The sequence below is a fragment of the Sus scrofa genome, chromosome 18 (assembly GCF_000003025.6).
Source record: "Sus scrofa isolate TJ Tabasco breed Duroc chromosome 18, Sscrofa11.1, whole genome shotgun sequence".
In the NCBI taxonomy this organism is placed as follows: Eukaryota; Metazoa; Chordata; class Mammalia; order Artiodactyla; family Suidae; genus Sus; species Sus scrofa.
The window spans coordinates 4136310-4152353 of record NC_010460.4 but is presented as its reverse complement, the minus strand read 5'-3'; the positions used below and the strand labels follow the sequence as shown (position 1 = coordinate 4152353).

Here is a 16044-nt window from a genome sequence, read left to right as displayed (position 1 = left end):
CTCTTAGCCAGGGAATGTCCATATGTCACAGGTGCAACTGTAAAAAGTTTAAAAAAAAGTCAGTTGTTGTGCAGTCTGCCTAGGCCGTGTGAAGAGTACTGAAAAGGAGACGTCAGTAAACTTGAAATCTTACCATCAGGTTTCAAAACTACATCAAAATTTGATTTAATTTTTTTTTTTTTTGGTCTTTTTGCTTTTTCTAGGGCCACTCCCGCGGCATACGGAGGTTCCCAGGCTAGGGGTCGAATCCAAGGTGTAGACACTGGCCTACACCACAGCCACAGCAACACGGGATCCGAGCCGCATCTGTGACCACAGCTCATGGCAATGCCGGAGGGAGCTGAGCGAGGCCAGGGATCGAACCCACAACCTCATGGTTCCTAGTCGGATTCGTTAACCACTGAGCCACGACGGGAACGCCTCATTTAAAAATTTTAAATGTGATTTAAAAACTCACAGTCTTGGTGGCCTGACAGTCACATTACAGTTTATCCACGGGAACAATTAGCAGAAACCCAAGTTCCAGTCTCAGATAGCCCCTCTTTCCTCAGCTACGGAATATCAACACTTGTCTGTTTTTAAATTCCCAATTAAAGTTATTTTAAAGAGCAAAATATGCAATTGTTAGGCAAGGGAACAGTCGCCAAATGAAGCCAATAATGCGAGATTATATTTAACTCTGTCGAACTTATGTCATATTTGACTCGTTCTATGTATGTACTGATTGCCTGATTCCTGGCAGGAAGGATGCTGGGACGTTTGGACTAAGGGTCCAGAACTGTTACACTAATCTGGGGTGGTGAGTGCTTGTTTCAACTTGAGGGCCATTGAGAAGATGCCTGGACCACTTGCAACCTGCAACTACACAGCGGGGGAGGAGTATGCAGCTCAGAGGTGGCCGGCAGGAACGGCAGTGGTGGGAGAGGGTCTGGGAGTGGGCAGCGATGGAGGAGAGGAAAGAATCGGGAAACCTCAGGAGTCCCCGTTGTGGCGCAGTGGTTCACAATTCCGACTAAGAACCATGAGGTTGCGGGTTCGATCCCTGGCCTTGCCCAGTGGGTTGGGGATCCGGCATTGCCGTGAGCTGTGGTGTAGGTTGCAGACGCGGCTGGGATCCCACGTTGCTGTGGCTCTGGCGTAGGCCGGTGGCTACAACTCCAATTAGATCCCTAGCCTGGGAACCTCCACGGGAGCGGCCCAAGAAATGGCAAAAAGACAAAAAAAAAAAAAAAAAAAAAAAAGAATCGGGAAACCTGTGCCCGTATCCCTCTTACATGCTTCTTCAAGCCCAACACAGTGTGACCCTTGGTGTGGTATTGCTTCTTCAAGACTGAAAAAGAGACCACTAATGAATTCTGCCAGATCTGTCAGCTCTGAATTTTACTACACCCAAGCACACTGTCTTCCTACAGTTGACCACACTGCAATGAATTTTCTAGCCTTCATATTAATCATTAAAATACAGTGATACAGGTTATAGAAGGCTGCTTCGGGCATGCCTCCCCAGCGATCCCACTGGAAGCACGATGTTTATCAGGAAAGGGCAGAACAGTTCGCGGGAGTGTGGTCTGCGGTGACGCCGAAAACCGAAGAGGTTTTTCTAGTGTTACCTAATGAACTTGGTTATTTCGCTCAAGTGATTTGTGAGCTGTGCCCAAGTTACCATCTGTGTTTTTCTTGCTGCTCACGGTATGATAGGAGAGAAGAGAGAGAAAGTAAGGTAAGAATCATGAAGCAAAAAGAAAATAGAAGACCCAGGACTAGACAGATACACAGAGACGTCTGGTTTCAGCCCCAACATGTCAGGAGCTTACACGTCATCGCTTCTGCAGTTACAACTAGAAAAACCTGAACGCAATGAAAGCTGATGAGGTTTCTTGGACCCAGAAGAGAACGGCGGTGCCCCAGGAATCTGCAGAGATGAGTGAACCCAGGGGGTCAGGGCTGAGCTCTGCTTCCCTGGAGCAGAGGCCCCGCCTACACGAACTTGGAGGACGAGGCAGGGGCAGTTTTGATGAATTGCTGGAGGCTGGGAGAGGAGCAGCGTGGTGGCGGCTGGAAACTCCATGCGGCCATTCGCAGGGGCCACCTCCTTACAGATTTTTACTCCAGAACAGAGTGGACCTGAGCATCAGTCTCTGTAATTGTGTCAAGTACTCCCGATCACTCCAGGCAGTCGTACCCAAGGTCGCCTGCCACCTGGTGACCATCTACTGCCTTGCTAAGCACCTCCCACCCATCAACATTTTGAAGCCAGGTTTTAATCCGGAAGATGGCACAGTAGCAACGACCTCGGAGCAGGAAAAGAAATGAGAGAAAGAAGTGGCCCAGGGAAGTACACCAGGGAGAGCAAAGCCAAGAGTCTAACCATATCGGCCTCCACAGCCACGCTGTGTCCTCTGACTTACACCTGCACAAAATTTGCCTTTCCACAGGAAGCAATGTCACAAGTCACTTCCCAGTCACAGAACAGAAATGTCCCCAGTCCCTTTCGAACTTGTCACTGGGCTAAAGTCACCACACAGGATAACTTATTCTGTGGATTGGGGTCTGTTAAAGAAATGACCATAAACATCAGCAAACACCTGAGAGTGAAATCTTTTTACTCTTCCCGGCCACCCCGTGGAGAGGAGCTTCTGCTAGCAATTCACTGTTCACCTCCAGTTCTCACAGGTGAAACCAGCTCCCTCCTTCGCGTCTAGATGATGAAACTAAGAACGCGGGATGGGAAAATTGAAACCCAGTTAGGCGGCTTGATTGTCCGCTCGGGACATTCAAACCCAACCATCACCACCTGGATAAATCTAGACAAAACTCAACATCTGGTCCACTGATAGGGCTGGATCCTAATGGCCCGCCGGTCAGACTTGCGATTTGAATATGTTGCAATGCAGTCTTCACAGAGCCCAGAGCCGTTGCTCTTTTTTGGTTTGCTTGTCTTAATCCCCAAGGGTCAATGTGCCACCTCGTGCCCCACGCTGCCTAATTAGACCAGGACCTCCCAGGCGCCGAAAGTAAAAGGAAAATACAAAGAAAAATCCAGGGGCGGGGGGCAGAAAGAGGTGGATGAACTCGCTGCCCTGCCCCCCAGGACGCCCTGGTCACGGTCACGGAGATGGGGCCCCGCGGACCCCAGCCCGGGGCAGCAGCGCCTGCCCTGGAGCCGGATGCCTCCATCCTCAGCCATGGCTGGCGGGGACTCTCTCGTCCCAGCTCCTCCTCCGCCCCCTCCGCGTCCTCGCCTCCCCTGTGCAGTGGCGCCCGGCGGAGCCTCGCGTGCCACCTCCCGACCATCGCCGGTAGATTTGGCGACTGGAGCTCCTGCAGGAGCTGCGGACGAGAGCGTGCGCCTGCCCCTCTGAGTTGCCCGGCTCCACTCCCTCGTGCAGGGCGGGTGGGGCGCCTGGTCTGCAGGGCTTGCGGTTGCAGCCCTGGCGTTGGGGACGTGGAGGGGCGTGGGAAGGTGCGTGCAGGACCCGCGCGACTCGCAGCGGCGTCTCCGCCCGGGGGGGCGTGAAGGCGCCGGGTTCCCGAGCTTCCGCGGCTTTCCCCACCCCTCGCTCGCGGAAAAGCCACGTCCTGCCGCCCCCTCCCTCCCCGGACACGTACCTCCTCGCCCCTCCTCGGAGCTCTTTTCGGATTTGCTCGCGCTTCTGGTCTTGAGAGTCCTGGACTGTTTCCCGGGAAGGCAGCCCTGGGCAGAGCGCCCTCGGAGCCGCCGGCGCCGGCCCGGCTCCCTCCGGGGTCCCAGCAGCTGCTTCTCTTTCTCCGGCTCGGGCTGCAGGGCTAAGCATCCCTGGACCAGGGGCCCCGCGGAAACCTGTCGCGGGGAGACGTCGCCGGGGCTTGGCTGGAGCGGGAGGACCCACCTCGCCTCCGGGAGACGCGCACCTTTGTCACCCTCCACGCGCCAAGGAAGTTTCGAAGGTAGAGAATCGGTCCCCAACTTCCTCCGGACATGAATCAGACAGCAGGAGCCTCCAATAACGTCAGGTGTCCCCCGGGGAAAGGCCACAAGGTAAGGGACCCGCGACGGAGGGGCTGGAGCGGGACCTTGGAGAGCAGGTGGCGGCTGCCTTCTGCGGGCGAGCGGACACTCTCTGGCTTGTGGGTTCCGAGCTGCCGTCCGCCCCTCCTCGACCCGAGAGGGGGGTCCTTGGGTCCAGACAGTGGACGAGGGGCGCCGGGGTTTGTGCGAAGAGGAGGTGTTTAATCGACGCAAAGCCAACGCCAGGCTCTGCAGGTGCACCTGCTCTGGGCTGCGCGGGGCTCGGCTCGCTCGCTGGGGCTGCAGCTGTCTCCCAGGATTGCGGAGATTTCGGGGTGGGGGCGGGCGGGAGAGGTCAGCGGTGGGCAGCTGGGTCCCTCGGAATCGGACTGTGACCCCCCTGGGCCGGAGCTTCCGGAAGGGGCTTCCCGGGAGGCATTCTGGGCTCTGCCCGGGGCGCACGCTCTTGTCGGTGTCTCGGGCGCGTGCTTAATTAACTTTAATGGGCAGCTGCGTGCCTGGATTGATTTCGAGGAAATGACTGACGTTCGGAGAAAAGAGGGCGGGCAGCGGCCTGAGGAGCCGTCCCAGAACCGCCCCGGTAGCGTCGAGTGTGAGAGAGATGCCTAGGGAAGCTTCTCTTTCCACCAGCAGAGAAGCAGATCCCTACGGAGGTCTCGGAGGTCTCGGGTCCCCGCGGTCACGTGCGCAGCTCAGCCTTGCTTGGCCTTGGCCATTCTTCTCAGCCTCGCCGGTGCCCCCCTTAGGTTGCCGTTTCTTAAGGAAACTCCTTACCTGGGCTGTAGAGGGAAGCTGTGTGGCCGTGTGTATATTAATGTGCTTTAAAAATATTTTAGAGTATTTCTGTTTGTTTTGAATTGAAAGCAAGCAAGCAAGTACTTTGGATCTTAGGTTTGATGGTTTGATTGGTAGCCTGAGTCTGTGTGCTGTAAGCTTTTGTCTTGCGTTTGCTACGGCTGTTTTTGCCTCTACGTTTTTGTATGCAGAGGCATACGTGTTTACTAGCATGGGAGTAAAAGATTATTCCCATTAATATCTATTCGTTGGGAGTTGGACCTATGTGGAGCTGGCATTAGTAATGATATTAGATGCATTCATAGATGAAGGAACTCCTGGTCTGTTGAGTTATATAAGGATTTAGGATGGGAGACTTTTATTTCTACTCCAATCAGGTCTAGGGGAAATATTTGGATCCACAAGTCATATCTTGATGTCCTTTCTCATTAACTGTGATTCGAGCAGTTACACTTTTCACATTTGCCTTATTTAATATCCATAGGAAGTGTCTTTTTCATATGCATAAGCTGGGATTATGACTTTAAAAATAATCAAGTTTCACTCATCAGTGAGTATGTAGTAGAGATATTCAGAAGATCATTCAGTAATTTCTTTTAAGAAATGCCTTCAGTTCCAGGGGTAAAGTGGCTTCTTGGCAAGACTGCAGGGTATTGACACCAATAAAACTTTCCGGGAAGTGTTCAGATACACAGCAACAATTTAGAAGGAACTAGAAAACCTTTAGTCATGAGTTAGGGATCACACTATGCATCCGGCAGGTGTCCAACAAATGCTAGGGCCATTGAATCATATTAATTCAGTGAACAGTCATCCATCATTCATTTAGCAAACCTTGTCAGCTCCTGCTAAGTCCAAGAACCCAAACCCATCCACTTAGAGATTGTCTTCACTGACTAGAACCCAGCTGTAGTCATTCTGCCCTTGGTGCTTTAAAACCTCTGATTTCCCATTGCCTAATGTGAGATTGTGAATTATCCATTTTCTGGAGGAAGACGTTTCCAACCCCCTTCCTCCAAGAGAATCTGGTTAAGTTGTAGCTGCCCTCACAGCTTGTAGATGGCCATGGGTAGTTTGTCTCAGAGGTGGCTGCCGTGAGATGCGAATGCTGGGATGGAGGGTTAGGGAGCATTCTGGCGAGAGTGAGGGGCATGTAGCCGGCAGGAGTGAACAGTGCAACTTGAAAAGTACTGGACAGACCAAGTGAGACTTCAGTTGCAATAGTTTTAAAAACAACTCAAACTCAATAGTATCTGTTTATTTTATTAGACTTTTGAAATAAATTTGTTCCCATTTTCCACTGTTGGAGGGTTCCTCTTGGGAGGAAGGGCCTCAACCTCTCTGGAAAAGCTTTCTGTTGGGCTCACTTTTGTGTGATTCATTTACTGATTCCTGTCACAGCGATCCCTGCCTGGCAGTGTATCACGATTTGTTCTGGTGCAGACACTCCTGGGGAAACACTTTCCATCTTTCTCTTTTCAGGTGGCTGCTCTGTGGTTGAGTTGAGCTCATGTGTTGAACCCTCAGAACGGGGAGAAGAAAGATCCTTTTTGTAGCTTTGTAACTTCATTGTTGCTGACCATGGGGGTCACTGACCATCTGCTCATAGCTGCTAAGGACCACAGAAGGTGACCAGTTCGACGGTCACCCCTCGTATGGGCAGGAGCCACTGGCCCTGGGAAGATGGCTCCCAAGAGTGACAGTCCCCTGGGACTGGGAAAGTAAAATGTCCCCGTGGGATCACACAGTCCCGCCTACCCGGTATTGGTCAGGGCACAGTGAGCAAATTCATCAAGCACCTGCTAGGTAGTGGTCAGCAGCTAAGGCTGCTGTACAGACACCAGGAGGAAGCCTAAGGTTGGGTGCAGCCCATGGAACAATGGAACCCACCTGCCTGGGGTTCATAGGGGTGGATTTGCATCCACAGGGCTCCCTGACTTCTGCCAGCTCTGGTGTGATACCCTCTGGAAACTCACTGTCTTTCTTTCTTCTTTTAAACATACAAAACTGATTACATACAAAGTGCAATTCACATATGAATACAAAGGAAATACACCAAACTCTTAACTGTGATTAACCTCAGCTCAGGAGGCAGAGTGATTCTTATTTGGGCTCTACTTTCAGGCAAATCTTCTAGAGTCATAATGTAGTGCAGGTTTTTTTTTTTTTTGAGAGCTTAATGAAAATATTTTGCAGTGATATTACTAAACTGTATGAACATTTAAAATTTTTGGTTTGAGTAACTTTGATTATCTTTGTGCCAGGGAGTTATCAAAATCCAATATAACCTTCATAAAAAGAAGAGCCGTGATTTTATTACGTGCACAAATGTTTGCCTTTATCACAGTCTAGAAGATACTGAAGTCTACTGTGTAAAACATGGGATTGCTAACACATCTCATTGTGGAACCGCCGGACAGCTTAAACTCCAGTGTGTGCTCACTCAGATCCAAACTTATTCTTCCTACAAAATTATTCTGTAGTTCGTTGAAGTTTTTTTCCTTACGTTTTTCTCCATAGTTGTTAACTTGTTAATTGCTTCATCACCACACATTACGAATTCTTTTCTCCATTGCTTTTGGAAACATGAGCTGTCAGTAGTGCATGGAAAGGACTGCGCTGATGGGGGTGGGGACTGCCGGACAGCCTCACATTCTGTTTTCTGACTGTTGCTGAAATCTCGGCTGCCTCTGACCACCGATGACAACTACAAATGCGGAGATGGGAGTTGGAAGAAACAGAAAAAGTAGCTTTAATTGATCAGCAGCAAAGAAGGAGCACAGCAGGCCAGTGCTTCAAGGACTGTGCCCCGCCCCCCGCCGTGGATAGTGAGGCGTCTTACAGGGTCAAGGAGCAGGGCGTGGTCAGCTCGTGGACATCATCCTGATTGGTGGGTGGTGAGGTCATTGGGAGTCAGCCGCCATCAATTTATGGCTCCAACCCATCTGGGGTCTACAAGCTTGTGGGCAGCACGCGGTTGACTTCTCCCCGCCCCCCAGGGGGCGGGGCTTCAGCACCTGCACAACTGCTTTCAGGACGTGGCTCAGAATATTACCGTAGTCCTTGAGAAAGAACTAAAAGTCCTTAGCTTCGTCGAATGGCTAAACTATTATTCCTCTGTCTTGACTGTTTTCCTTTTTCTCTGTATTTTCTCACTTCTCTGATTAAATTGCTGCTTTGCAGTTTCTCTGAGGACAAAAGGCAGGTGGAGGGAATGAGCCGGGGTCCACTCTGGGAGGCCTTGCAGGGCCCTGCTTGGTTACATGACCTTCTGGCTAGAGTGTTAAATTTCTAAGGTCATGCATAGTTAGAGGAAAATAAACATTCACATTGAAGAGATTTGATACACTGATCCACTAGATAACAGTTGCACTTAAAGCTTTGATTTCAGTTGCTTTTATGCTGGGCACTTTTGTAATTGCTTGGAGAGGTTGTCAAGAGGCTGAGATAGCTGGTTGACCTGGGGACTGGACCCCAGCAGGTGAAGGCTTCTCACTGCTCCCCCATCTGTGGGTGGGACGTCTGCCCTCCATTCCCACAGTGAGAGCCCTTCCAAGGACACAGCCTTGAGAGAGGTGGTCATGAGACCATCTAGACTGAACCAAGTGAAGGCCTCTCTATATACATGAAGATTCTGGCAAGCAGTGTGGTGATCTGCTGGTCTTGTGGCCACCCAAGGTCTAAGTCCCTTTCTTCTTAAAGCTGCCACCTGCTCATCTGGAGTGGTCTGCCACTTTCAAGCTATGGCAGTGGCCACGAAGCCTATCTTCTGCAAAATCTGCTAACTTTGGGCTGTTCTCCAGTGCCTTTGATTGTCTGGTTTGCATTTTGCACGGAGATAGTTGTATGTGTGCAGCTGGTTGGACACAACCTTACCTCTGCCGTCGTTGGGACCGAGGCTCCCTCTGTCTTTCTCACCAGTAAATTCGGTGCCCAGACTTTAGAATCAGTGGCTTGGGGAGCCTCACCTCCTAGAGCTCTAGAATCAGTGGCATCAGGTTTCTATGATAATAGCTCATCAGCCTTAGTCCTGACTTTATTTTCTTTAATCTTCCGTCGAGGCTTGGTGCTTCTCTGCGCTTCGAGACCGTATCCAGGGAAGAAGGGTCAGCCCACGTGACTCCTTCCAGCGACGCTTACTCCCCTGTCTTCTCCCCACTGCGCTGTGTTCTTTTTGTTTTTGTCTTTTTGCCATTTCTTGGGCCACTCTTCTGGCATATGGAGGTTCCCAGGCTAAGGGTTGAATCAGAGGTGTAGCCGCCGGCCTGCGCCACAGCCACAGCCACAGCAATGCCAGATCCAAACCACGTCTGTGACCTACACCACAGCTCATGGCAATGCCAGACCCTTAACCCACTGAGCGAGGCTGAGGATCGAACCTGGGTCTTCATGGACGCTAATCAGATTCATTTCCACTGCACTGCGACGGGAACGCCTATCTATTCTTTATATACTGTATATACCATACACACACACACACCACACACACACACTCACTAGCTTGCATCTGTTAAGCCCCCAACTTACCATCCATCCCTCCACCACCTCCCCTCTCCCTTTGGTACCCACAAGTCTGTTCTCTCTGTCGGCGAGACTGTTTCTGTTTTGTGGATAAGTTCATTTGTGTCGTATTTGATTTTAGTTTATTTATTTATTTACTTATCTATCGGTCTTTTTGTCTTTTTAGGGCTGTACTCATGGCATATGGAAGTTCCCAGGCAAGGGGTCCAATCGGAGCTGAAGCCGCCGGCCTACACCACAGCCATGCAATGTGGGATCCGAGCCGCCTCTGCGATCTACACCATGCGAAGCTCACGGCCACACCGGATCCTTAACCTGCTGAGCAAGGCCAGGGATCGAACCCCCAACCTCCTGGCTTCTTGTCAGATTCGTTTCCACCGCACCACAACGGGCACTCCCATTTGTGTCCTATTTTAGGTGCCACATGTGAGTGCGACCACACGGTGTCTGTCTTTCTCTTTCTGGCTGACTTCCCTTAGCGACTTTGGCGGCACCCGTGTTGCTGCAGGTGGCCTTCTTTCAAGAGGATCCTCTGCATCCTAAGAGCCAATGTGTTGTAATAGCTGCACATGGAGTGCAACCTGTAAAACGGTATAAAATTAAAGATTAAAGAAAACACCCAAGACCTGGCATCATAGGGAGTGTTGCTCAAACCTCTCATGTCGTAAAGGCTGAGACCCAGTAAAATACAATTAGTTAACGAGAGAGTCAAGACCCGGCTCCCAGGTGTTGGCAGATTCCGTGGAACCAGGCTGTTCACGTGTCTTTTCCATTTGAGCAGAAAGCCAAGGGTCACGTGCTGTACAGGTGGGCGTGTGCGGTGAGTGGATCAGCCTAAGGAGGCGTCATGGGTATTTCACATTCCCAAGGGCGTGTCCTGGTCAGGGTCTGTCTTGCCTGCCAGGCTCTTTTGCTGAGCAAAGGGCTTCCTTGTTTGATTGATGATGTCTGCAAGAAATAGGAAACTCAAGTAAATAAAAAAATGTATTTTTTTTTTTTTTTTTACTACCCAGAATCTAAATCATCCTGGAGAATTTTAGAACATTTAATGGAATGCATAAAACATAAATTGCTTTAATGACTTCCAGGATATTAAGGAAAATCTATTTATGTTATTTTGGTTTTACATTTTATGGATTTTTAAAATTTTTAATTGTGCTCGTTTCATCAGTAAAATACATAAAACAAACATAAGCTCATGCATAAGTTAAATTTCCAGGAATAGAGGGTAGTAAATGAGAAGTCATTGTTTTTCTGGTCTAACGTGTGGGATTGTTTTATTTAAGTCAAAATCTGTGTACCTCAAGCGCAGTATTTTAATGATCTCACATCTTGTATCCTGTGAAGGAAATAGCCTGGAATTTTATGAACCCCAAATCTGATATTATTTTTGACTTTGGACCTGGAAATCTGTGTATAGTCTCGGAGGTGGGGGAAAGTTATCTGATGCCTTGCGCCTTCTCTCCCCACGATTTTAGGGCCTTCGAAAGGTTGCATTGTTTTCATGCCACACAACTGTAAATGCTCTTCCAATGTCTCTAGCTTCCTTCTTTATTTTTTAATTTAATTTTTCTTCATTTTTTAAATTGACCTATAGTTGATTTACAATGTTGAGTTAATTTCAGGTATACAGCAAAGTGATTCAGTTACACACACATACATATATTCTTTTTCATATTCTTCTCTCATATAAATTATTATAAGATATCGAGTATGGGTCCCCGTGCTCGACAGTAGGCCCTTGTTATTTATCTCTTTCATAAATGGGAGTGTGTATCTGTTAATCCCAAACTTATATCTTCCTTTTTTAAATGAAATTTTCAAATGCGATGTCGAGACGTCATAAGACATTTAGGCGTGATTAGATAATTACAAATGATATTGGACAAAATGTGGTTACAACAGAACAAGCTCATATATTTTTTTTATGCTTTTGAGGGCCACACCTGTGGCATATGGAGGTTCCCGGGCTGGGGATCCAATCGGAGCTTCAGCTGCTGGCCTACCCCACAGCCACAGCCACGCCAGGATCTGAGCCACATCCGTGACCTATACCACAGCTCACGGCAACGCCAGATCCTTAACCAACCGAACGAGGTCAGGGATCAAACTGGAAACCTCATGGTTCCCAGTCGGATTCATTTCCACTGCGCCACGATGGGAACTCCTTTTTTTTTTCAAGTTCGTATTTTTATTTTTATTTTTCATAAAATAAAAGATGCAGATGCACCAGGCCTACGTTAGAGTAATCTCGAATGTACGAGCGCAGATGTGGATAAACTCTTTTGGTGGAGGATTATGGATGGAGGAAGTGTGAAAATAGGGGAAGAGAGTAAGGGTTGAGCTGTGCCTCCTGTTTGGGGTGGGGCTCAGGGGAGTGGTTGCAGCTCCCTGGGCCTTTTTTTTTTTTTCCCCCATTAGTTGAAAACTAAGGATACCCACTAGGACTCAGAGCCCCATCAAGCTCTTATTTGCTGACATTCCAACCCTAGAAACTGCCATAGGCAAAGTGGTTCCATTATTAAGACATCCCAGAGTTCCCGTCATGGCACAGTGGTTCACGAATCCGACTAGGAACCATGAGGTTGCGGGTTCCATCCCTGCCCTTGCTCAGTGGGTGAAGGATCCAGCGTTGCCATGAGTTGTGGTGTAGGTTGCAGATGCGGCTTGGATCCTGCATTGCTGTGGCTCTGGCGTAGGCCGGCGGCTACAGCTCCGATTCGACCCCTAGGCTAGGAACCTCCATATGCTGTGAGAGCAGCCCAAGGAATGGCAAAAACAAACAAACAAACAAAAAAAAACAAAGGCATTATTAAGACATCCCTGGGCATAGAAATCCAAGGTAGTTCTGTAGTAAAATACACTCCATGGAAACTCTACGCCAGTGGAAGTCCTTCACCCTTTAGTAGAAAACAAACACATACTTTGAATATCTGATGTAAGTTTGAGCCTGAAGATGGGAAGGCACTGAATGAAATGAAAAGGTGATCAACAATTTGACATGGCTTCTCTATCCCCCACTTTTTATAACTTTTTCTTTCTTTTTTTTTTTTGCCTTTTTAGGGCTGAACCCATAGCATATAGAGGTTCCCAGGCTAGGGGTTAAATCGAAGCTACAGCTGCCAGTCTACACCATAGCCACGACAGCAACAGGGGATCTGAGCCGCATCTGCAACCTACACTACAGCTCACAACAATGCCGGATCCTTAATCCCCTGAGTGAGGCCAGGCATCGATCCAGCATCCTCATGGATCCTAGTGGGGATTCTTAAGGACTGAGCCACAAAGGGAACTCCCCATTACTTTTTCTTGAGTGTTAATCTTATTTCATCTTCATAGCAGCCACTAAGGTAGATACTTAAATTTTTATTTTTCCTTTTATTTTTTTCAACCGAGGAAACTGAGCTCCATGGTTATATGCAAATCACTGATGGTCACAGGGCTTGTCAAATGAATAAAATGTTTTCAAACTGAAAATGTGTAATGTGAGTGATACATGAACATTTTATTCAGTAACCTTCATTTATGCTTCTTTCAGCCTCTAAGTCTACCTATTACTTTCTTCAGTGCCGAGTATTATTTATGCATCTCATAGGCATTGGAATCCTTGTTTACTATTCTTAAAAAAAAAAAGATGGAGTTCCCCTGCAGTGCCATGGGCTAAGGAGCTGGTGTTGTCACTGCAGTGGCTTGGGCATGCATCTGTATGTTCATATCAGCATTATTCATAATAGCTGAGACCTAAAACACCCTAAATATACATCAACAGATGAATGGATTGAGAAGATGTGGTACCTCTAGACATTGAAATACTACTCAGCCAGAAAAAAGAATGAAATAATGCCATTTGCAGCAACATGGATGCAACCAGAGAGTCCCATACTGAGTGAAATAAGTCAAAAAGAGAAAGACAAGCCCCATATGCTATCACTTCTATGTGGAGGCTAAAATATGGTGCAAACTAACCTCTCTACAAAACAGAAACAGACTCAAAGACATAGAGAACAAACCTGTGGATGCCGAGGGGGAGGGAGAGAGGGTAGGATGGACAGGGAGTTTGGGGTTAGTAGATGCAAACTGTTGCATGTGGAGTGGATAAGCAATGAGATCCTGCTGTACAGCACAGGGAACTATATCATACTCTTGGGATAAATCGTGATGAAAGATAACCTGAGAAGAATGTCTATGTATGTATGACTGAGTCACTTTGCTGTACAGCAGACACTGGCACAACATTGCAAATCAACTATACGTTAATTTTTTAATGTAAATAAAAAATGAATAAAGTCAAATAGTAGGATTGTAGTTGGTCAGAGAAGAGGGCAGTCGGAAGTGTTTTGGTCGCAGGAGGGCCTCACACAGGAAGGCAGAGTCATTGCTCACTGCTCTTTCTCTGTATCCCACAGTCACAGAAATAGCAGGTGGCCTCAAGGCTCCACAGGCAAGAAACTTTTTCTGTTTCCCTAATTGGTGACTGTAATCTTTAGCAACTAAGGGACCCATGGAGGGCTAATAGACTCTTATTATGTAACATTTCCTGTCTTGGCTTCCGATGCTTTTTGTCTGTGACCCTTGAGAATAGATTTTCATTCCTGCCATTGTAGGAACTCTGCAGCTTCACTTCCTCTGTGTAATAGTCAAAAGTCCGAGAAGAAATTGTCAAGAGGGAGCATGGTAGGAAAAAAAAAAAAGAATAACCAGGCGATGTGTATCATCTTCTGCCACACTGTATCGGCTTTTGTCCTGGTGCAACATTTCTTTCCTAATACGCTCATCAAACTGCCAGCTGGCCATCTGTGCAACAGAGATGCTATTCATTGCTTTCCGGGACTGTCGATGGCCTGTGAGAAGGACTCTGGGCGCAGCTAAGTACACCAGGGCTGACCACCTGCTCCCAGGGCCACACCGCCACCGCCACCGGGTGAGCGGAGCCAGTCAAACAGTCTGTTGGAGATTGGAGCTGAGAGACGCACCCATCAGGGGACGGGGACTCGTGTGTAAAACCACATCGATGCCGGTGGCCACGCACGGCCAGGGGATGCTGAGGATGGCTGTTGGGAGAAGGGCGGAAGCAGCAGCGATGACAGAAATGATGTCCCCGAGAGGCAGAGGACCTGCCTCACTTTGCTTTCTGGCAACAGATGATGTGAAGCCTGAATCGACTCCCCTGTGGTTTCCTCTTAGGCTCCTCCTGTTCTCTGAGATGTCCTGCGACGTGAAATTGATGGAACATAGAGAAAAGCCTTTCATTACCAGCAGGATTTCCTCTGTTCTCTCCCTCTCCTCTCAACTACCAAATAGAAGTGTGTGTGTTGAACAAACTTTGTGAGGAGCTCTTTGCCTTCTTGCTTTGTATCTCAAGAGGCGCAGGGATGGGAGCAGGAGGTGGGGAGAAGACGGTCACTAAATGCTGTTGAAGCAGGTGTGGGAGGGGTGGCCTCGGTCCAGGTTGTTCCAGGGCTGAGCTGGAGCCCACCCTCCCAAAAACGGAGGGTGTCTGGGAGGCTTTGTGGCAGGAGACGAAAGGGAACAAGACAGAAAAAGATGGTGTCGGTGGCGGCCACGAGATGTTACGTTGGGAAGCAGAACAGCAGTGTTTGTGTGTCACTTTCCAGAGACGTGTCCCCAACACCTCTGGGCTCACCGAGGTGCTCTAGGGCCAGACCTGGGTCTTCTGTGCCTTCGGAGTTGGGGCGTTTGATGTAACAGTGAGCATAGATGAGGTTGGAACAAGGTCCCGATGGCCCAAGGGGGCCCAGAAAATCCAGATTGTGTCTACAATGCATGTGTTATTGGTTTGGTTTGGTTTTGTAATATGAGCTACTCTGTTGGGTTTCTCCATTTGTCGCCGGATTAAATGAGCCTTAACAAAATAGTGAGGAATGTTAAAGTCCCGGGTGGCTCAATAAGCCTTAGACTCGCCCTCCTTCTTCAGTGAATCCCCAGCATTCCACTGACTGCGGTAGGCTCTTGGGACCATCGTGAAACCACTTTTGTGGGTTTTTTTTCCAACTGTGCCTGGGACACACATCGTCTGCACTTTGTCCCCAGATTTGCAAAGCCCGTTAGCTTTCTCTGGTCCTTTGGCATGACCAGCCGCGTGATTTCCTAAGTGACAATGCCCAGCCCGCTAATTTCACAAAGTTAACTCCCCAATTCATGCAAAGACAGGCTTCTCCGGCTCCCAGCTCGCTCTGCTTCTGGAAGCCTGGGGGAGGGGGCGCTTCTCTGTGCCTCCTCCCTGGTGCATTTCTCACTCCTCTTCTGCACCCCCAGTCCCCATTTGTCACTTCTTCGAGGTTGAGTTCAGGCAGGGAAGAGAGTGGGGGGAAAGGCAGAGTGAATATGGTGGGCGAACGGTCACCCTGGGGATGTGGCAGATGCACCAAAGGGACCTTGTCCTGGGGAACTTTCAGGGCGTTTTCTTTGGACGCACTCCCCCCTGGCCCCTCGCCCTCCAGGATATTGACTGTCTGTGGCAAACAATGAAGTTTTTGGAAGAAATAGGCAAAGAAAGCCTGTATTTCCTTGCTCACACTGTTTACTGATACTGCATCAAGAAGACTTCCTGTTTTCTTTCAGGTATGATTCACCAGGACATTATCAAAACTACTTAATCTTTCTAAATAGTTCCTGTATTCTTCAAGTAGCTGTTTTAATTCTAGCCACATCAGACTCCGCTAAATGACTGGCGGAATCCGTGGCAGGGGCGCTGAGCT

The 16044-nt window shown here is 48.7% G+C and overlaps 1 protein-coding gene across 1 annotated transcript; it reads right to left on the bottom strand.

Moving 5' to 3' along the window:
• On the bottom strand, positions 1273 to 15111 carry LOC110257611 (proline-rich protein 36-like). Its single transcript, XM_021079177.1, has 4 exons — positions 14970 to 15111; positions 14299 to 14376; positions 3610 to 4476; positions 1273 to 3330 (listed from the first exon to the last, which is right to left on the bottom strand). Exons 1-4 carry the CDS (start codon positions 15109 to 15111, stop codon positions 2987 to 2989), a joined length of 1431 nt encoding a protein of 476 aa, XP_020934836.1. The 3' UTR covers positions 1273 to 2986.

Excerpts from the sequence above, each read along its gene's own strand:
- LOC110257611 (XM_021079177.1), bottom strand. The coding sequence starts at position 15,111 with ATGCATTGTAGACACAATCTGGATTTTCTGGGCCCCCTTGGGCCATCG. Across the intron at positions 14,377-14,969 it reads TCTGGCCCTAGAGCACCTCG|CCATCCTCAGCATCCCCTGG; the intron begins GTGAGCCCAGAG and ends TTCTCCCAACAG. Across the intron at positions 4,477-14,298 it reads GAGTCCCCGTCCCCTGATGG|CACGCGCCCGAGACACCGAC; the intron begins GTGCGTCTCTCA and ends AAGTTAATTAAG.